At 38.2% G+C, this 22187-nt stretch overlaps 1 protein-coding gene across 10 annotated transcripts in view; it reads left to right on the top strand.

Moving 5' to 3' along the window:
- The first annotated feature begins 9455 nt into the window (after positions 1–9455).
- Positions 9456–22187, top strand: part of LOC113053124 (probable ubiquitin carboxyl-terminal hydrolase FAF-X) — a 32427-nt gene continuing 19695 nt past the window's right edge. For 3 of the 10 annotated variants that reach the window (XM_026217881.1, XM_026217886.1, XM_026217878.1), the window contains exons 1-16: positions 9457–9784; positions 13074–13327; positions 16731–16876; positions 17047–17126; positions 17309–17421; positions 17930–18148; positions 18296–18411; positions 18498–18749; positions 18838–18976; positions 19159–19311; positions 19597–19701; positions 19877–20083; positions 20253–20389; positions 20593–20631; positions 21195–21328; positions 22042–22129. In XM_026217881.1, the coding sequence (XP_026073666.1) occupies positions 13232–13327; positions 16731–16876; positions 17047–17126; positions 17309–17421; positions 17930–18148; positions 18296–18411; positions 18498–18749; positions 18838–18976; positions 19159–19311; positions 19597–19701; positions 19877–20083; positions 20253–20389; positions 20593–20631; positions 21195–21328; positions 22042–22129 (2024 nt within the window). In that variant the 5' untranslated portion in view covers positions 9457–9784; positions 13074–13231. Of the gene's footprint in view, positions 9785–13073; positions 13328–16730; positions 16877–17046; positions 17127–17308; positions 17422–17929; positions 18149–18295; positions 18412–18497; positions 18750–18837; positions 18977–19158; positions 19312–19596; positions 19702–19876; positions 20084–20252; positions 20390–20592; positions 20632–21194; positions 21329–22041; positions 22130–22187 lie in introns of those variants that run through there. The other 7 variants (XM_026217880.1, XM_026217885.1, XM_026217879.1 and 4 more) reach the window with 5 other exon arrangements.

Genomic DNA, 22187 nt, shown 5'->3' with positions numbered 1-22187 from the left:
CTGAACACCTCCCTCAGGTCGTGGTACTCCGCGGGCACGTTAGCCAAATCCACTGCCTCCCCCTGAAACACAGACTCAGAAACATTAACACCAGCAGACAAAAGACAAGACAAATGACATTCCTCGCTCCAGCTAACCACAGATCCGAGAAGCCAATCGATCCTTGGGTTGTGTTTCTGGAGCCAGGTGTGACCGAGAACAATGGGGGATAGAGGTGAGTCCATGATGAAGAATGACATCTCTTCCGTATGGTTGCCAGCTGTGATGAGCGAAACCGGTAGAGTGGTCTGTGTGATGATCGGCAGTTTGTGTCCGTTGAGTGCAAAAGGTGCAATGGGGTGTTTGAGGGAGGTGAGAGGAATGTTGAGCTTCCTGGCGAATTTGCAGTCCATGAAACTGCCCTCGGCCCCAGAATCCACCAAAGCGTGAAGATTAAGTGCGTGGGTAGACCACCGTAGACTCACCGGAAGGAGTGTCGATGTAGATGAGGTCTTCTTGGCAGAGATCCCACCCGATAGTAGCCTCGGTTTTACTATCGGGCTTGGTCTTTTACCGGACAGCGCTGGGTGTGATGTTCTTGGCTGCCACAGTATAAACACAGTCCCAGGGATCTCCGCCTGATCCTCTCCTCCCGGGAGAGCCGAGCTCGCCCCACCTGCATGGGTTCAGAATCTCCAGGTGGGCTGACCGCAACTTCTGAGCGCTGACGCTGAGCCTCCGGTCTGGTCGCGAGAACAACTCTCCCCCTCCGTCTGTCGGCTTGGTCGAGTCGGTTGTCTATCCTGATGGTGAAGTCAATAAGACCATTGAGAGAAGTGGGGAGTTCAGCGGCGCGGATCTCCTGTTGGATGCGGTCAGCCAACCCATGCAGGAAGTGATCCCACTGCGCCTCTTCGTTCCACTTACACTCCGCCGCCAGGGTGCGGAACTCGATGGCATAGTCGGATACGGACCTCTCCTCCTGGCGTAGATCCGTGAGAAGTCTAGCCGCCTCCCTCCCGGTGACGGAGCGGTCGAAGACTCATCTCCACCGAAAGGGTGTGGAACGATGCACAGCAGCTGTCCTGGTTCTCCCACACCGCCGTTCCCCAGAGGGCAGCCCTCCCCGTCAGTAGGGACAAGACGAAAGCCACCTTCATCTCCTCGGTGGTGAACGTGCGGGGCTGTAAGGCGAAGTGTAGAGAACAATGTGACAGAAATGATCGACAAAAGTTTGGCTCACCCGCATATTTCTCAGGAATGGGGAGGCGTGGTTCGGGCTGGGAAATCCCTCCGGAGACGATCGGCGGTGTGGGTGGCGTGGGAGGCGCAGCGGGTGGCGGTTGTTGTTGCTGTTGAGCCTGTAGAGCGAGCTCGGACACCTTCGTCACCATTGCTTGGAAGGCTCGACCCATCTCATCTATCGCCTTGTCTTGGCGCTCCATACGATCAACGACTCTCTGCAGAATGTCCTCTAGATGAGATGGGGAGCGATTGCCTGCTGCTTCCATGATGGTCAGATCCTACTGTGACGGCTCGTAAGAGAGGAGGAAGCAATTGCAGGTAATTAGAATGGTTGTTTATTGATGGTAGAAAATACAGCGAAACTGAAAGATGAAGGCACAGTCCAGGATGTGGGCAATGGTGACGGAAGGTCTACAGTGGCGTGAGAAGTGCTGGATGGTGAAGTCGGTGGTGACGCTGTGGACGGTCAATGGATGAAACCAGGAAGTGACCGGAACACTCACACGAAGGTGACAACACGAACACAATCCAGAACACTAACACGGGAGACGGTAATCCAACAGGGAGACTGCAACATGAGTGAGGATCTGACAACAGACAGAGAGCGAGGTGAGTATATGTAGCTGAGGGGTGATGAGGATCAGCTGGAGCGAGACAATCAACACCCAGGTGACCACAATCAACTAAACGAGCACATGGAGACAACGTAAGTACAAAAACAACCACAAAACATGACACGGAGGAAACACTGGATTTCCTACCGTGACATAAATGGCTTTGATTTTATATGGCAGGTTAAATGGCTTTCAATTTTAGAGTGCAACATATTTTTTTAAATATTTATTTACATTTATATTAAATAAAAACAATTAGTATAGTACATTGTCTTTACTGTAAACTTAAACTTTTATAACTTTTTATACCTTTTTATGCTTACATTAAAAAAATGGTGGATACAAACATTAAAATCATATATAAGAGTCAAGGTCAGAATAAGTAATGAGACTGTATTATCTGAGTATAAGATGGAAAACAGCATTAAATAGCAAATAGCAAATTAATTTTCTGATGTCTCTTTAAGGGTTTGCATTTTTAGGGTTAAATACATATATCTAAAATAGCTACTGCCCATCCCTGACACTGACACACTTAATCGTTTGAGGAGGGTTATCAAACCAAAATTTTTAATCGTTTGAGGAGGGTTATCAAAACAAAATTTTAATAGGGTATTTTCTAAGAATGAAAACAAAATGAGGGCATGAGTTGGATATCTACTTACAATCCATTGTCGAAAACAAAACATACAAATTTTGAGTGACGAAGTAGCTGTGAAGTTTGTGTAAACCCTGCACCCTTGCTTAACCAACCTTGCTACACGGTCTACTTATATTTTTTTTAAAAACAACATTATTTATTACACTTTTACTACAAATAAAACCATGGTTAATTTCTCTGTTCAGAGCTGCCGCCTGTTTCTACAATACAAGGAAACTGAGAAAGGGGAAAACAGCAAGACCAACAAAACCTTTTTTAATGCTAGTTGTAATTCACCAATGACAATCAATGATAACGGAGATAATATTATTTGTTAAAGTCAACATTGAATGACATGTTTGTTTTAAATATTTGTATGCTAAAATTGTTTTAAACATGCAAACGTGTGTCACGCAAAGCAGATGGCCTTGGTTAACATGGATATTTTCACCCCTCGTCACAACTGCACTCAACAAAAAGTTTTTCTCAGCTGGATTTGTCTGCATATAAATGGTGCAGGAGTCTTGGAATTGCTTGTATATATATATATATATATATATATATATATATATATATATATATATATATATATATATATATATATATTTTATTCGCAAGGTTTGTACAAACCCATGGAATTTATTGTGGATTTTTAAGAGCTCTTGGTACATACACATATACATGTCATGCTACGTCCACAGGGACATATATTTATTATTATTTTTAAAACCATTATTGTTCTTGAATTTGTTTCATTGTTGTTAACAGATGTGGGTGTGGATGTGGTTGAATGCCCGTGTTTTTGTTCCGTCTCTCCCCTTTTCTCTCTCTGCTACTCCTCAGGGCAAACCATCACCACCTGTAGCTCGTTTGTGAGAGCATGCCTGAAGACCAAGAGGATATTGGGGCAGTTCAGACACTTCTCCCCTGCTCCAGACTGAACTTTGTGTTGGCTTTTCATGCAGAGATAATAGTTATGTTTTAGCAGTGGCTAAGTTTTTACTGCATGGACTGTTAATAGATATTGTTCCAGGTTGTGATTGAGCAAAAGATATTGTGGCTCTTTTGTCTCGAGTGAAGTCCTGGTGGGAACACACATGTCCTCGCAGAAACTGATGTAGGATGTCACGGTGTCAGTGAGCTCATCTAGATCAGTAGCTGTAGCCAAGGGCGGACTAGCCATCTGGACATTCTGGAGAAGTCCAGAATCAGAATATATAGAATTTCATTTTTTTTTCTGACACAGAGGACATGGTCATTTTTGTATACACATGCAATTGGAAGAAATGCAAACTCTCCTTTACTGTATTTCACGATTTTGTGAGAATGTTTCAAAGTTTGCTTACAAATACTTTAAAGAAAGTAGAAAGATGAGAATTATTTTTTTTTATGAATTATGTTTTAAATAGTTACCATGTTTCATTTATTTTTAAAACAATTAAGTAATATATATATATATATATATATATATATATATATAATAGTTATAGTAATAGTTACTGATTTATATCTTTGTCATAGTGAAGTGAATTGACATGTGGCATAGTGGTGACTTGGAATTTGTGCTCTGCATTTAACCCATCCAAGTGCACACTCACACACACCGTGAACGCACACCCGGAGCAGTGGGCAGTCATATTGCTGCAGCAGGCACCCGGTGAGTAGTTGGGGGTTTGGTTCCTGAGACCCCTCAAAGGTCTCACCTTAGTCGTGGTATTGAGGATGGAAGAGATCCCTGGTTATTCACTCCCCCCACCAACAATTCCTACCAGACTTGAGACTCAAACCCACAACCTTCGGGATACAAGACTTTGTAACCATTAGGATGTGACTGCATTTTTGTCAGTGTGGTGTGCCAGCTATAATAATAAGAAAAGTTTCTTGAGCAGCATTCAGGATGATTTCTGAAGAATCATGTGACACTGGAGTAATGGAGCTATAGCATGAGAGGAAAAACATATTTTCAAAGCAGATCTTTTTATTGTAGATTTACTGTTTTTACTATATTATTTATAAAATAAATGCAACCTTACTGAGCAGAAGAAATTTGTTTCAAAACCATAAAAAATCTTACTGACCTTTTTTCCTTTCTTTTTATGTTTTTGTTTTGTAGTGTAGTGTAGTGTAGTTTTGTGGTGTAGCCTATTTATAATACATATATATTCAAATCATTTATTTTAACACATATATAACAACCCACATTTATTAACCCCCCATTTATTATTAAAAATGTCTTTGAATGCCACATGATATTCATGACATTTGATTTCACTAGACTTGAAATATTATTATCATTATCCTAAAGAGCAAAAAAGCCACGTGAATGGTCTATAAATTAGGTTGAGCGTTGAATAAAATAAACTCTTTAAATATCAAGCCAACTGCAGCCAATCAGCAAACAACAAAGCATTCTTATACATTTTTCTAAATACGAAAAATCATAGTTCTACTGTGCTTTATCGTGTCTGCTTGCCCTTTTTTGCAGTTTCAAAAAAACAAACAATATCGGGCGCGAACGGCACGACATGTTGCGTCAAAGCACATAGATCTAATAAGTCGTTTGTCCATGTCCGATCGCACCCGTTGAGAAACACTAGTCTAGATCATGGAACCACAGCGACGTCTGGTGTTTTAGTGAAACATCACAATATTACGGTCAGAACTTGGCTTATAGCAACGTAGGCCATATATATATATATATAGCATTTGATTAAATATAACATTTGTAACTTTCAAAAGCACGAGGTCAGTATTTTTGTTGTTGTTGTTGTTGAAAGAAATTAGTATTATTTAAGCAAGGATTTGTTAAATTGATAGAAACATTGTTAGTAAAGATTTATATTGTAAGAAAACATCTATATTCCAGTTCTTTTTAACTTTTCATATATCAATGACCCACCAAAAAGTATCACAGATTACAAATAAATAAATCAATCAATAAAAAATCATCAGAATCAGAATGAGCTTTGTTGGCAGGTACAGATGCTGGACATATAATTAGAATATCATCAAAAAGTTTATTTATTTCACTAATTCCATTCAAAAGTGAAACTTATATATAATATTCAATCATTACACACAGACTGATATATGTCAAATGTTTATTTCTTTTAATTTTGATGATTATAACTGACAACTAAGGAAAATACCAAATTCAGTATCTCAGAAAATTAGAATATTACTTAAGACCAATACGAAGAAAGGATTTTTAGAAATCTTGGCCAACTGAAAAGTTTGAACATGAAGTATGAGCATTTACGGCACTCAATACTTAGTTGGGGCTCCTTTTGCCTGAATTACTGCAGCAATGCTTTTCTGCATTGTTGGGTCTGGCATATCGCATCTTCCTCTTTCCAATACCCCATAGATTTTCTATGGGGTTAAGGTCAGGGGAGTTTGCTGGCCAATTAAGAACAGGGATACCATGGTCCTTAAAACAGGTACTGGTAGCTTTGTCACAGTATGCAGGTGCCAATCCTGTTGGAAAATGAAATCTGCATCTCCATAAAGTTGGTCAGCAGCAGGAAGCATGAAGTGCTCTAAAACTTCCCGGTATAGGGCTGCGTTGACCTTGGACTTCAGAAAACACAGTGGACCAACACCAGCAGATGACATGGCACCCCAAACCATCACTGACTAGAAACTTTACACTGGACCTCAAGAAACGTGGATTGTGTGCCTCTCCTCTCGTCCTCCAGACTCTGGGACCCTGATTTACAAAGGAAATGCAAGATTTGCTTTCATCAGAGAACATAACTTTGGACCACTCAGCAGCAGTCGAGTCCTTTTTGAAGCGAGACGCTTCTGACGCTGTCTGTTGTTCAATAGTTGATTGACACAAGGAATGTGACAGCTGAAACCCATGTCTTACATACGTCTGTGTGTAGTGATTCTTGAAGCACTGACTCCAGCTGCAGTCCACTCTTTGTGACTCTCCCTCACATTTTTTGAATGTTTTTTGTTTCACAATCCTCTCCAGGGTGCAGTTATCCCTATTGCTTGTACACTTTTTTCTACCACATCTTTTCCTTCCCTTCGCCCCTCTATTAATGTGCTTGGACACAGAGCTCTGTGAACAGCCAGCCTCTTTTGCAATGACTTTTTGTGTCTTGCCCTCCTTGTGTAAGGTGTCAGTGGTTGTATTTTGGACAACTGTCAATTCAGCAGTCTTCCCCATGATTGTGTAGCCTACAGAACTAGACTGAGAGACCATTTAAAGGCCTTTGCAGGTGTTTTGAGTTAAGTGATTAGAGTGTGGCACCAGGTTTCTTCAATATTGAACCTTTTCACAATATTCAAATTTTCTTGAGATACTGAATTTGGGATTTTCCAATCAATTTAATCATCAAAATTAAATGAAATAAACATTTGAAATATATCAGTTTGTGTGTAATGAGTGAATATAATATACAAGTTTCACTTTTTTAATGGAATTAGTTAAATAAATCAACTTTTTGATGATATTCTAATTATATGACCAGCATCTGTGTTATCACATACTGTACAAGGAATTTGTTTTCATGACAGAAGCTTCTGCAGTGCAACAGAATGACAGTGACAGAACAAAAACAAAGATAATAAAAAATAAAAATAAATAGAACAAGTAAATAAGGAATAACAATTTATAAATTGACAATTGTATGTGCAGTTATATTACAATAGACATTTTTGTATGTACTGTACAGGTAAATTAAATGCAAATTTGAAGTCTATACTAAGTATGTGTGTTAGATAAATAAGTGTCTGTGTGTATAAATAGTGTTGTGTGTTCGACAGTTATTGTCAAGTGTTCATGAGATGGATTGCCTGAGGGAAGAAACTGTTCCTGTGTCTGGCCGTTCTGGTGCTTCAATGATAGATTCAATGATGGCAGAGTAGAACTGTTTCAGCAGCTCCTGAGGCAGGTTGAACTTCCTCAGCCAGTGAAGGAATAACAACCTCTGCTGGGCCTTTTTCACAATGGAGTCAATGTGAGTCCCACTTTAGGTCCTGAGAGATGGTTGTGCCCAGGAACCTGAATGACTCCACTGCAGCCACAGTGCTATTCATGACTGTGAGTGGGGACTGGGGAGAGTGCAGGGGGTTTCTCCTGAAGTCCACGATCATCTCCACTGTTTTGAGCGTGTTCAGCTCCAGGTTGTTGAGACTGCACCAGACGGCCAGCTCTTTAACCTCCTGTCTGTAAGCAGACTTATCACCATCCTGAATGAGGCCGATGAGTGTGGTGTCATCTGCAAATTTCAGGAGCTTGACAGAGGGGTCTTTAGATGTGCAGTCATTGGTGTAGAGGGAGAAGAGCAGTGGGGAGAGAACACAACCCTGAGGAGCTCCAGTGCTGATTATACGGGTGCTGGATGTGAGTTTTCCCAGCCTCACTAGCTGCTGCCTGTCTGTCAGGAAGCTTTTGATCCACTGACAGACAAGGGTGGGCATGGAGAGCTGAGTTAGTTTGGGCAGGAGGAGGTTCGGGATGATATTGTTAAAGGCCGAGCTGAAGTCCACAAACAATATCCTCATATAAGTCCCCGGTCTGTCTAGATGTTACAGACCATATTACAGCACAAATCTTTCTAATTCTGATAATAAATCAGTATATTAGAATGATTTCTTAAGGACTTGTAGACTTCAGTAATGATGCTGAAAATTCATCTTTGCATCACAACAATTATAATTAGAAAAATATAATTATTATAACAACGTATATTAAAATAGAAAAACATAATTTTTAATTGCCATAATATTTCAGATTATTACCTTTTTTTCTGTATTTTTTAATCAAATAAATGCAGGCTTGATGTGCTTAAGATGCTTTCATAATGCTGCATAATTATCAAAAATATAATAAAGTCCTTTCGCGTGACCATTTCACCCAGCCTACACTTCACATAGGATAACCTGTAGGTGGTACTTGGGCTTCATTAACAATAATAGTTTCATGAAGTTTCAGTCAAGCAAAATGCACACAACCATAGTAACGCCTCAAATTGACAGATGTAAAAATAAAAACAAAAAAATAAATAAACAGTAATTTTCTGACTTTTGATTGTTTTTGTGTACACATTGTAATTTTAATTATAATTAAAATGCATTTTGTTTTATTGACCACAATATCATTGCTATTTGTCTGAGATGGGCACGTTTTAATAATTCTGAAAAATGGTCCTAATACACACTTTTACATTCACGACAACTTAACGCGTTCACAGTTTATCTTTTGTTATAAAAGCACTTGAATAGAATATATGAAGTTACAATGTTTCAGTTTTCATCTTGAATATTTAAAGCAGCTTTGATGCTGTTTGAGTTCAGCAGTGACTTGGAACTGAAGAGGCTTTACTCTTTAGGTCAGGTGTCTAAACTTCAGCCTTTTCAATTCTTTAGTGCATTTATTCTAAAAAACTAACATTATTTCCAAAAGGTGATCAATTCAGTCTGTCTGTGTCTGTTTTTATGGTATTTAACTATTTAACTATATTTTATTACCAATTTATCTTAGCCTTTTATTAATAACATTTCAAAATACAGCAAACAAGTCTTTACACTTCTAAAATATACTTTTTCCAAATTCTTCTAGAAAAAAAAATTATATATATATATATATATATATATATATATATATATATATATATATATATATATATATATATATATTCAATTTACATTTCGATTAGACAATAAATAATAATATAAATAATTTATTAAGAGAATTATGTTATTAAGGTTGTTAGGTTGTTATTAATACGAAGTGTATTCTTCATTTTGCATTTTTTTGTCCAAAGATATATTACAGTTTTATGACTAAACAAATGATTTTAAGCAACATTTCTAGTTATAAATGTGTTCAGGAGAATCAACAACGTTAATTTTGTTGTAAGAAGAATGTTACTATGCACGTTTGAATGTCACAAAGGTAGGCGAGCAGACCTCAAAAGCGCGCATGCTCAGCTGAGTCCAGGCAGTTTGTGCACGGCCACGGATATACTTCTCATTTACTTCCATCCCATAACACGGTGACTTGGAGTCTGACACAAGAGAGAGAGAGAGAGAGAGAGAGAGAGAGAGAGCGCGCGAGAGCGAGAGAGCGAGCGGCTGAAGGCAGTTTGAGGGAGGGGGGCAGCAGCAGTCGATGCTGGTGACGCAGGAAAAACACCCAACAGCAGACAATAAACCAATGATCTGATCTCAACACAGACGTGTTATTCATAATCGGGACATCCAACACATGCACTCGGCTGAGTAATTATTAAACAGCACTTAAATGATCCGATCTGGGGTCGTATGGAGGAAAGATCCAGTTTGATTCTCGGTAAGTGGGTTTGTGTACGAAGCTAAAAGAAGCTAGCGGCTAATAGCAGATGATTTGCAAGTCAGTGCTCGCTTAGCTTAGCTCGAAAAGCTCAATGAGCGAATGTAAAGACGTAGGGATATTTAGCATCCCTTATATATTTATATACTCACGTTTTACCTGCATATTCGCTTTTATGACCTATTCGCGCTAATTAGCATTTGCGTTTAAGGGCAGGTCAGTTTGAGGTGGATGATTTGTGGCTAAACAAGTGGTTTTGACGTGGGCAGGTCGGTTGTTTTTGGCACTAGTTGATCTTTTTTCGTTTTTGCCAAGTTGTGAGTTGTAATATGGGCTTGTTGGATAATTAAAAGAGGTTTTTTGATGTTTAAATGGCTTTAAATTCGCTGTCACGAGCTGATCGTGTTTTGGTGGTGTCCAGCTGTTAGCCTATAGCAAGTTAGCCTGTTTCTGTTGCTGTATTTACATTCACTTTCACTCTTGCTTTTGAGTGCTAAAATAATATTGTATATTCAAAAACGGTTTCAAGTGAAGCCCCAGAGCTTTAATACAATTTTAGGCATGGCTGGCTACATGGATAAACCTGTTGTAACACTGACTGTGTTTAAAGGAGGAAACGGGCCTGAACTGCCAGTTTCAAACTAGGCCCAATGCATAATGGCTGTGTCTCAAAAGCAAGTGTGCTGCCCACCCAGACTATATTTTTGGGCATCGTAGGCACGTTTGAAGAATTCAAACTGACTGAGACCTCAAACCTATTTAGCTTCCTAACTTGACAGCATTTTGGGCCGTCATATGCTGAATATATAGGCAGCTTACTGTGTTTTGAGAGACAGCCAGTATCACCTCTTTTATGCAATAATATTTTCTGGAATTTGGAAATGATTTCTGGTAGCTCCAATATTTATATTGACAGTATGGGAAACGCCCATATTTGGTCATTAAGTGACAGTAAAATTAGTTTCCTCCCATTATCTGAGAACATCAATTTATGTTTTTTTATTTTTTATGCCTGGGCATCTGGTCGAGTTATTATTACAAATGTGAAAATATCTGTTATAACGACTTATATTATATTAGATAATTGCTTTGTCTCTGTCATGTGTGCATATCGATTCAGAGAAATGTTTTTGTATTCATTATGCTTATAGCAGCAAGTCCATAATTAGTACCAAACCAGCAGGTCAGTTAAAAGTCTCAAACAGTCTTTTACTCAGAATGCTTCTGTGTTTTATAGTGTTGTTATTTGGACAACCAGCTATCAATTTGAAAATTACACTTAATTTTTTTTCTGATATTTCAGAATCTACTAGGTCTCTGCAAGACCTTATTGAACCATGCTGGTTAAATTTATTTATTCATTGTGTGAATTTATAAATAGTTTAATTTGATATCACATTTTCAGTATATTTTTAAAACCTTGTTTATTACTTTTTAAATTCAATAATCCTGCAATATTGATTTTATTTTATTTATTTATTTTTATTAATGAAATACTAGGAATTCACACCCTGATCAGCAGCCAGGATGTAAGAAGTTTATTTTCGAAAAATCCACTCGGTTACAGAAATCAGTTCCTGAAATGTATTCTTAATTTTAAATCTTTAAACTTTTTTTTTAACATCAGCTTCTTGTTATATATCCGATTATACTTTGCATATTGAAAAACGTCCAGCTAGCTAAGAAGTGTTGATGAGAAAGATCCCTTGGTTTTCCTTCATGTTTTAATGTGTCATGTCCTCAGTGTGCTTGTGTGCCCTGCACTGCTTTTTCTTTACTTGGCCTTGTATCTATGTACCTGTTTTGTATGCTGTGATTTAATGCACTTTGCACTAGCCAGCAGCATCCTCCTGGGAAACATAACGTGCAATAGAAGTTAAACCACTGCTATATGTTTTGCACTATATATATTAGGGGTGGCATGGTTCAACTTTTTCACGGTTCGGTTTGTTTCACGGTTTTAGACTCACAGTTTCGGTACAGTTCGGTATGTGCTATGTTTATGGAAAAACTATACTTTCTAATAAAAAAAGAAGAATATTCTATCCAACTACAAGCAACAGCACAAATAAATACAATAAAGATACAAACAATAAACAGTGATTTTTTTTTTTTTTTTTTTTTTTTTTTTGGTAGGTCTAGCATAAGTTTTTAGGTAAAGTTATTGAACAAACTAATCAAATGTAAAACAGCATTGCATATTGAGACACTTTAAGAGAATGCACTGATCCAGTGTACTGATCCAGTAGGCCTGTGTTCAGCCGGCTATGTCTGATGTAGGATACTTACCAAGAGGGGAATTTTGACAATTTTTTGACAGAATTTGTCCATTTAAACACAATACTTAAGAGAGCCTAAAATTTGCGTGAGTTTGTGTGCTTCTGATGAGCGCACGCACAAATCTTCTCACTACGTGTGCAAGCTCGTTCAATTTATGTTGAACCGCGGTCCCAGCGCGTGCCGAACTGTATGTGGTGATATATGACCATATAAGTCCACTAGAATTGGATCTTCAAGAATTTTCATTTTGAAATTTAACATGGTTTCCAAACAGCAAATCTGTGCTACCATGTCTGTGCGATTAAATATGAAAAATGTCAAGACATTCAGTTTTAGAAGCAAACAATTTTGAACTCGGTGAACATATGAAATGTTAAATATACTATGCCAAATAATTGACATGTATACAAATGTCATGATAAAGAGCTTTATGAATGGTTAAATGTAAGCCTGAATTTAAAAATGGCACAGTTTACTTTTTTTAATGCACATATTTGGTCTTGTTGTACAAGATTCAAGGAATAATTTCTTGTCTTTGTGATTTTGAATCATAATGTGAAAACTTGCTCCTCCTCTTCCTTTTTGGCAGTTGTCATTTAGGCCTTACTGTGTCACTGAGCCAAAGTTATTTAGACCTTGTTTTAGTTCTCACCTTTGGTCTAGCTCTCTTCCGATGTGCAACACCTACTTTTCACAGTCCAATTCTCGATAGATAAAATCAAATACTGCCCCTTTTTTTCTGGTCACTAGGAAATATGTTAGAAAAGGAAGTACTTTCACATTGATTTTATTATAAAAACATATGAGGTCTAAGCCTGGACATGGCATAGAAATGATTGAAATATTAATTACATTTATTTCTAGTTATACTCGGCACTAAAATATTTAATGGGCTCTTTGTGAGTGCAGTCTCTATAAAATGGTGTGTGCAGTAATCATGCACACACAAATCAATAATTTTTAAAAGGTGTGTTTTAAAGATTCTGATGTTATTCTCTTTATTTTTCAGGTTATGCAATGGTCTCTGCAACTTATCCAGTCCCCCAGGTGGTGCTTTCACTTTTAGAAGTGTGCCGGTTCTCCGTCGCTCCTAAGGAGAAACTGATTTCTTCTGGTGTGCCCGCGACATAAGCAGACAAGATTGCAAAGATCTGCCCCGTGTCGAGTATGACGGCCACGACCCGTGGCTCTCCTGTGGGAGGGAATGATGGTCAGGGCCAGGCTCCGGATGGCCAGTCCCAGCCACCCCTGCCCCAGAACCAGGTCAGTGCTCCATTTTGAGTTTACCATTCTGATCCCTGTCGAAACACAACTGCTGTTTTACTGTCATTGAAGTCAAACTGTTGCCAAATAGAATTTGTATCATCAATAAGGTATGCAGTGTCCTTGTGTTGTGCTGTTTTATGTTCTTCAAACCACATCTGATCCAATTTGACAGTTGACTTGAGTTCCATCAAAAAAAAAAAAAAAACTAGCTGACTTCCATGAATGCTAATGTGTTTCTGTAATTGTGCTCTGCACTGGAAGGAACAGATGTCAACAGAGGGTAATGTTATTAGGTTACTGTAGGCAAAAAAGATAAAATAACCTCTCCCATATCATATCACAAAATATATTCAAAAAATTTTTATGGTTGCGCTCATGCTTTGGTTAAAAGATAAACATGAGCTTACTTCTTGATTGTTTGTAATAATTAATTGAATTTAACATTCCTGTTATTATATCAATATTAACCTTATACCCTGTAAATCAAGGAGTTTCTGTGAAATTACCAGTACTTTAGACACTTTGATCACAAAAACTGTACACATTTTCCATTTCTTTTTTTTCAGGGTTGTCTGACAGTTTTTCCACTGCAGTCTACTGCAGCTTTTTTTATTTTTTATTACTTTATTGCTCTCTGGCCTCATATTGTAATATCCTTAATTTCAGGTTTACCTGCCACTAAATGGCATGTAAAGTGACAAGCCACACACTGTGTTTGCTTTTGCATTACTCTTAGATCTTTCTTCCTTTCTAGTACAAGAAATGCCGTAAAGTTGACCTTGCATTATGCAGATAGTTAAAAGTCTAGCTCAGTGAGACATTAAAGGGATAGTTCACCCAACAAATGCAGATATTTTAATGTAGTCCATTTTTGTATATCATATTTCATCAACAACTGTGGTAAATATAGGCTCAACCATGTGTCCTTGATGAGAAAAAGTTCATTGGTTATCAGGTCTAACAAGCATGTTTCTGCTTCAGTTTATTATCATATTTGATGTGCTTTATGTGTGTGTGTGCGCTAATTAGTATTTATATGTAAATAAAAGCCTAAATGTTAATTTGTTAACATCTTATAAAGCCAGCATGTCTCTTGGATTCAACCACTTGATTCAAAGGGGTTTCTTTCTTGATGACTTTATAAACTTTTTTAAGCTCGAGTTGTTATTATTATTTGTGTGTGTGTGGCTTTTAGGGCTGCACAATAAATTGCATGCAATATTTAATGCGCATCTTGTCAGTAAACCCGGTTCTGTAATCAGCAGTAAATCTTCATCACCTGCGCGGTTTCACATGGAGTAGCATTTACTACACTGAGTCGTTGTTCACTGACAAGCTGTGCTAAACGTGCAAAATATGATCGTGGTTTGGCGCAGCTTGTCAGTGAACAACGACTCTGTGTAAATGCTGCTCCATAGCCCCTTTCACACTGCACGTCGGACCCGCAATATTCCCGTAACATTGCGTGGTCGCCTTCTGTGTGAAAGCAACCACGTCCCGGAATTGATTACCGAATTGAACCCGGGTCGGGGACCTAGTAACATTGCGGTAATCGATCTGGAACGAGCGCTGTGTGAACAAAAGCCAGATCTAATTCCGTATCGAAGTGATGACGTGCGTTATCGTGCGACTCTTTTACCGGCTGTTTTGAAGGAAGATCAACATTCGCGACGAAAACATATGACGCAAACTGTAATGAAGCAGAGATCAGTTAGTTCCTCACTTTCCGCGCTGACGCCGAGATCGTTTGCTTGCTTCAGTTAAAGTATAACGTGCCAAGCGTTGTCGACTCGTACATTACACGTCACGCGCTGATGTCACGTGTCGTTACGGGATCTTCAAGGGTTGTGTGTGAAAGCACGCACATATACCGGGTCACCACTGGCAGTGTGAAAGTGCCAAATCTAGAGACCAGGGAACAATTACAGGAACACTTTACCCCTGTATTTGCCGGAATGGCAGTGTGAAAGGGGCTCATGTGAAAGCTTACAGGTGATGGAGATTTGCCCATTGAATATCGCATGCAATTTATCGTGCAGCCCTAGTGGCTTTTTATTAACTTTGACATTTAGTTTCAGAAGATTAAAAAAAAGTGGGTGTCTTTTGAGAGGTCTTACCATGACTTTGGATTTCCCAGAAACATTGTGTTTTCTGGTTGAGTAATGTTTAAACAATATTTTAATGCATTTGTGGTTTAAAAAAAAAAAAAGATTATGACAACAGACAAGACGAGCGGCTGGCTCCCTTTGATTATTTTGCAGAGGGCAATTGTTACATTCTCCAGGGATAGACTGCAGCAGTGTTATCTATTACACCTGCGCTCACCAAGTGCATGTTAAAAGGCAGGAATCAATGAGGATGAGACGCCTGGCAGAGAAAAGCACACCAGTTGGTTAGAAATGTGTAGCGCCTAGACATGAGAAGCAAACTGGCTATGTAGGTCAGCCAAGCAGAAGGAGCCTTTTCCAGCACACCCCCACATTTCCCAAGTTTCTGCAGGCTCCATTCAGCTCTACATGCAGAGCTCCAGCCCACACGCATCCATTGACATGGCACAGGAAACTGACTCGGAGCATCTTAAAGCTGCTTTTATCTTTCTTACGCTTTCTTTCATTCTTCTAATCCCTTACATGGATACATACTTTATGCCTGCTTATTTGAAGGATTATCCCGTCACTAAGATACACAGGTCATTAAGGTGGTTTACGTTTCTTGTGTGGCTTTCTTGTTTTTTACTGTCAGTTATACAACATAGTGTTAACAGGAGAATGTCTAGAATTTTCTTTTAATCTCAGATATTACTTGTCGACTTGAATTTATGCTGTTTGTCTATGGCTTATGATTATTAATAGATTTGCCTATCTTTTAAAAACTAATTTTACCCTGTTCTTACTATGAATAGTCTCAGATGCTAACTTGGCATCAAATAACATGAGATAGATATATATATGAGGCATCATGACATTAAAATTGACATTGTTTACAGTGTAAAAGGTACATAGTGTATAAGTTTATATTCAGTAAAACAAACAATAATATTGTGAAATATTATTTCAGTTTTTAAAATAATGGTTTTCTCATGTGCTCAAGAAACATTACTTATAGTCAAAGTTAAAAACAGTTTTGCTGCTTAATATTTTTGTGGAAACAACTTTTTTTTTTTTAGGGTTCAGAGACAAAAATAAAACATTTTATTCTTAAATACAATACTTTTACTGAACTTATTTATATATTTATTTATTATAATTATTAATATAATTTCATGTCATCATTAATGGCCTGTGTGGCAGACTTTGTGTTATGAGGCCACTTAATATTGTTCTCCATCTTTATGGTAATGACCCTGAATGTTATCTTCATGTCACATACTTTCTAAACCTGTGAACTGTTTGCATTGCAGACATCCTCTCCCAACTCATCCAACGAGAACTCCCCAGTGAGCCCACCAGATGACCAGGGTCAGGGGGGCAGTCCCACTCCCCTGGAGGAGGAGGAGCCAGCTTTCCCCCACACTGAACTGGCCAAGCTGGATGATATGATCAACAGGTTAGGGCTCGTATCCTATATGTGGTCTAATAATGTTTATAATTAAATCAAGAGCACTGGAGATGAATTACAAGGAAACTGATTAAAGGACATTTATTTAGTGAGATTACACATCTGTGTTTTATCAGCGATGTTATTATGTTGATTATGTTTGTTTTTTATATGTACAGGCCTCGCTGGGTCGTTCCAGTTTTGCCAAAGGGTGAATTAGAAGTTCTCCTTGAAGCTGCTATAGATCTTTGTAAAAAAGGTAATGCTTTATTTTTTGGCCTTGTTCATCATTTAATATTCTTTCTGTTTTCATCGATAATTCTGCTGAGTAGTGGCAGAAATACTATTTCCTTTATCTGAATCATCATAAGCGTTCTCTTTTGCTCTTGAAGGAATTCTTCAGCCTGTGTAAATGTCTTGCTCTTTCATTTCTGTCTCCAGGACTTGATGTAAAGTGTGAAGCATGCCAGAGGTTTTTCAGAGATGGCTTGACAATATCCTTCACAAAAATACTGACAGATGAAGCTGTTAGTGGATGGAAATTTGAGATCCATGTAAGTCCTCCAACTTGTTTGTCGGTGCCGTTTTCATCACTCCTTTCGTTTCTGCAGCACATTTTGTCTTTTTGTTTGCACAATTTTCGGTTTTACCAACCGTTTGGCCGTCAGGTCTGTCGTCTCAAGTATTGATTACTACTTTGGGCGACTGTGAAGAAACATTGTTTATTTTGGTTGCCTTCATCTAATTTGGCTGTTTGATTGAAATGCCAAAGCTTTGATCAAAGAGCTCCTTTCAATAAAACAGAGGCAGTATTAGGACACAGAGCTGAGTCATCGCTCTCGTATGAGGCTTGGTTTAGCTCTTCCACGGCTGCTCTAGGATCAGCTTCAATGGCACTGCAAATATAGATTTTATTTTTTTACAATTTAAGATGTAATGTAAATCAAACTGCATCAACTATGGTTGCCTTTCAGTCTATTTTAAAGCCACAACATACTCAATACTTTAAGGATGGTGTGTGTTTGGCCTAACGTGTCAATCTGTGTCTCATTTTCTCGGCAGCGGTGCATCATTAATAATGCCCACCGACTGGTGGAGCTGTGTGTGACCAAGCTCTCTCAGGACTGGTTCCCTCTGCTAGAACTCTTGGCGATGGCCGCCAACCCCCACTGTAAGTTCCACATCTACAATGGTACTCGGCCCTCTGAGTCCGTGCCTGCTGGGGTTCAGCTAGCTGAGGATGAGCTCTTTGCCCGTCCACCTGACCCTCGCTCTCCTAAGGTGAGTGGGTGTTTGTGCCAGACGTTAAATCCACAGATGTCTTATGCATCAATGACCTGTTTATGAATCCGCTTTAATTTCAGTGTTTTATTGTGTTTTGCTGTATTGGTCTATTCAAAGAAAACTTGCTGTTTTTGTTTCCTGCAGGGCTGGTTGGTGGATTTAATTAACAAATTTGGCACATTAAACGGGTTTCAAATTCTGCATGATCGATTCATGAGTGGCCAAGCTCTGAATGTTCAGATCATTGCTGCACTCATTAAGTAAGTACAGTTAAGCATATTTAACTTTTTTGCCTGGAACCTGGAAATTATTTTAATAAGGTTTGGTTTACTTGTTTATTTTGCAGGCCTTTTGGACAGTGCTACGAGTTTCTCACTTTGCACACAGTGAAGAAGTACTTCCTTCCCATCATAGAAATGGTTCCCCAGTTTCTAGAAAACCTCACAGATGAGGAATTGAAAAAGGAAGCCAAGAACGAAGCCAAAAACGATGCCCTGTCTATGATAATCAAATCTTTGAAGAACCTGGCTTCCCGAGTACCAGGACAAGAGGAAACAGTGAAGAATTTAGAGATATTTAGGTTAAAAATGATACTTAGGTGAGCTGAACATCAGCTAAAACTAGACATGTTGTTGTTTTCAGCATATGAAAACATTTTTCTTTATTATTGACCTTTTTTGTTACAGGTTATTGCAGATTTCTTCTTTTAATGGCAAAATGAATGCACTAAATGAAGTGAACAAGGTGATTTCAAGTGTTTCCTACTACACGCATCGACATGGCAATCCTGAAGAGGAAGAGTGGCTGACCGCAGAACGCATGGCAGTAAGTCATGCTGCAGTACTTAACTGAATTAGTCTGCAAAGCTTGTAACATTCTCCAGTTATTAGCATTGACTATACTAGGCTAACAAAACTTGGTGTGTTATTTAGGTATGTGTAGGCCCTAACCTTTTTTATTCAAATCTGTATCTACACATTAGCTGAACATGCATACGTTTCCCACAGGAATGGATTCAGCAGAACAATATTTTGTCTATTGTCCTGCGAGACAGCCTTCATCAGCCACAGTATGTGGAGAAACTGGAGAAGATCCTGCGATTTGTCATCAAAGAAAAGGCCCTAACGCTTCAGGACCTGGACAACATCTGGGCCGCTCAAGTGAGCCATTTTCAAGTTTCTGTGTGATTTTAATATTTGTTGTGTAAAATGATTAATCATAGTATTATTGTCATTCAAGATTGTAATGCAAAGCCATACAATACCTACAATTAAACACGATGAACCAATCAACATAATCACATGGCTATAATATTAAATTAAGTTAATTTGTTAACATGTTACCTTTTGCAGCCTTTTTAGAATTTTTGCTTTATTAGTAAACTTTGCGGCGTCGTGTCATTCAAACAGGTTTTTTAATCGTAATAATGCTATCTATGTCCTCAGGCAGGGAAACATGAGGCTATTGTCAAGAATGTTCATGATCTCCTCGCAAAGCTGGCATGGGATTTCTCACCTGAACAGCTGGACCATCTCTTTGACTGCTTCAAGGTTATTCATAATGAACTGGCAATTGCAATTTGATTCATAAAAAAATATTGTCTTAATGTAGAGACCATTAATTATAGGCATTTCATTAAGACTCAGGATTGCTATGTGTGCCTTACTAGCATTCCAGCCGATTACAGAATCTCTGTCCTCAAAGGAATCGTTTTATGGTTTATAGGAAAGCTGGACTAATGCAAGTAAAAAGCAGAGAGAGAAGTTACTGGAATTGATTCGTCGACTGGCAGAGGATGACAAGGATGGTGTGATGGCTCACAAAGTCCTCAATCTGCTGTGGAATTTGGCCCATAGTGATGATGTTCCTGTGGATATCATGGACCAGGCCCTTAGTGCTCATATTAAGATTTTGGACTATAGCTGTTCCCAGGTATCCTGATCAGCTTTATTTAAATAGTTCACTTTAAATTAGAACTTATAAATGGACTGAATTTCTTTCTTTTGTGCAGAACAAAAGTCATTTTATTAGATGTTTTGGTCACATGAGAGTGAGTAAACCATTGAGGACATTGAAATAAAAACTTTTTTTTATGTTGTAGGACAGGGACACACAGAAGATGCAGTGGATAGACAGATTCATAGAAGAATTAAGAACTAATGACAAATGGGTGATTCCTGCACTGAAGCAAATACGGGAGATCTGTAGCCTCTTTGGAGAAGCCCCCCAGAATTTAAGGTAATGCAACTCATCTCAGCCAACTTTAACCATCTGTTACATTGATACTTATTTCAGTACAAAAAATACATATATTAACAAAAAAAAAAAAAAAAAATTCCTTGCTCCTATTCAAGGAATATTTACATGAAAACTACCCACACATTTTAGGAAGAGCATGTAAATGTAGCAAATGTATCGTACGCATCCCTGTTGTTTTTCAGAAAGAAAATACCTATTAACTTACTAAAGAGCTTAGAGGGGTAAGTGGACAGCAATTTTGGGAAATATTATCATCATCATTATTATAACTAATTTTAAAGCTAAAGTTTGTTTTTTGGATTTCAGTAAATCTGTAATTAATGAAAATCTGCTTGGTGTCTCCTGCACCATCTAATCAAATCACCAATCAGTGCCTGTGGACGAGGTTCATGCATATAAAGCTTCTCACAGTAAGAGTGCAGCTGTGGGTTACATTTCATAATCTTACAAATGCATACCCTTGGTATATGGTCTGGATTTAGTGCACTCTTCCTTTGGGATGCTTTAAATGTGTGAGTCTGTTGGAGAAAATAAAATTGCAGAAGCCTGAACTCAAATTTTCTAATACTTTCCAACACCTTTAATATGATATAAAATAAATGTTCTGCATTTGTTGTGATAGTCTCGGGATATTGCTTCTTTAATGTAAATTTAAGTTTGGATTAGCTATATACCTAAAAAGTCCATTGTCATACAATTTAGTTTGAAGAAAACAAAAGCAATATAATTAGGATATTACGATGGGAAGGATAATCCAGTCATGTGTTTTTCTTACTTTCTTTAGTCAAACGCAACGGAGCCCGCATGTCTTCTATCGACATGACCTAATCAACCAACTGCAGCACAACCATGCACTGGTCACTCTTGTAGCGGAGAACCTGTCTGCATACATGGAGAATATGAGGCAGTTCTCGAAAGGTTTGTGTGGCTAACATTATGTGTATATATGGACATACCCATTTATTCATTAGAAATGGAGAATCCAAATGTGCCTTATATTTACACACATAACCGGTTACTGTACAAAAAAGTAGATTGCGATTCTCCTTGACATGCCAATGCAAACAATAAATCCGTTTTGGTACTCTTTAATGGGGCATGATTGATAGCTCAGAGTGCCTCAGTTCCCATTTTAAGTGAACCTTGTTTCCAAAGTCATCTACGAGATGGATTAAAATGTTGATGCTGTAAAAGGAGACATAAACACGACCATATGACAGCATTGAAAAAGTAAAAAAAAAAAAAAATATATATATATATATATATATATATATATAAACGTGTATATATATTTTTTTACTTTTGTCTGGAACCCTGTTGCCATTTCGAGTATTTAAAAGCAACATGCTGTAAAGGAGGGCATGGATAGGGTTCGATTTAAGTTATCAAATCACAGCAGTGGGTGTTTACTTCCATTTCTACAAGAGGTAACATCCCTTTCACTTCTGTTTTTCATCAGAGAGTGAAAACGTGGGTGGAAAATTACTGTATTTATAAATACTGGACTTTTCTTGGTACAAAAAAACATCAGAATTCGAACCTGCATGTCATGACCCCTTTAACATATATTTTTTGTTTTTATGGCCAAAGTATTAAACATTTGCCAGTGCTAACTTTTTCTGTTTTATCAGAGCACACAGACTTTGATCCCCAGACGGTTAGACCAGGAAGTCGGTATAGTCATGTTCAGGAGGTCCAGGAGCGGCTCAATTTCTTGAGGTATTTATACTGTATATAACAACCTTCCTATTCACTGCATAGATCGCAGAATCCAAAT

This window comes from Carassius auratus, chromosome 34, assembly GCF_003368295.1.
Source record: "Carassius auratus strain Wakin chromosome 34, ASM336829v1, whole genome shotgun sequence".
Classification (NCBI taxonomy): domain Eukaryota; kingdom Metazoa; phylum Chordata; class Actinopteri; order Cypriniformes; family Cyprinidae; genus Carassius; species Carassius auratus.
This window is presented reverse-complemented; position numbering and strand designations above follow the sequence as displayed.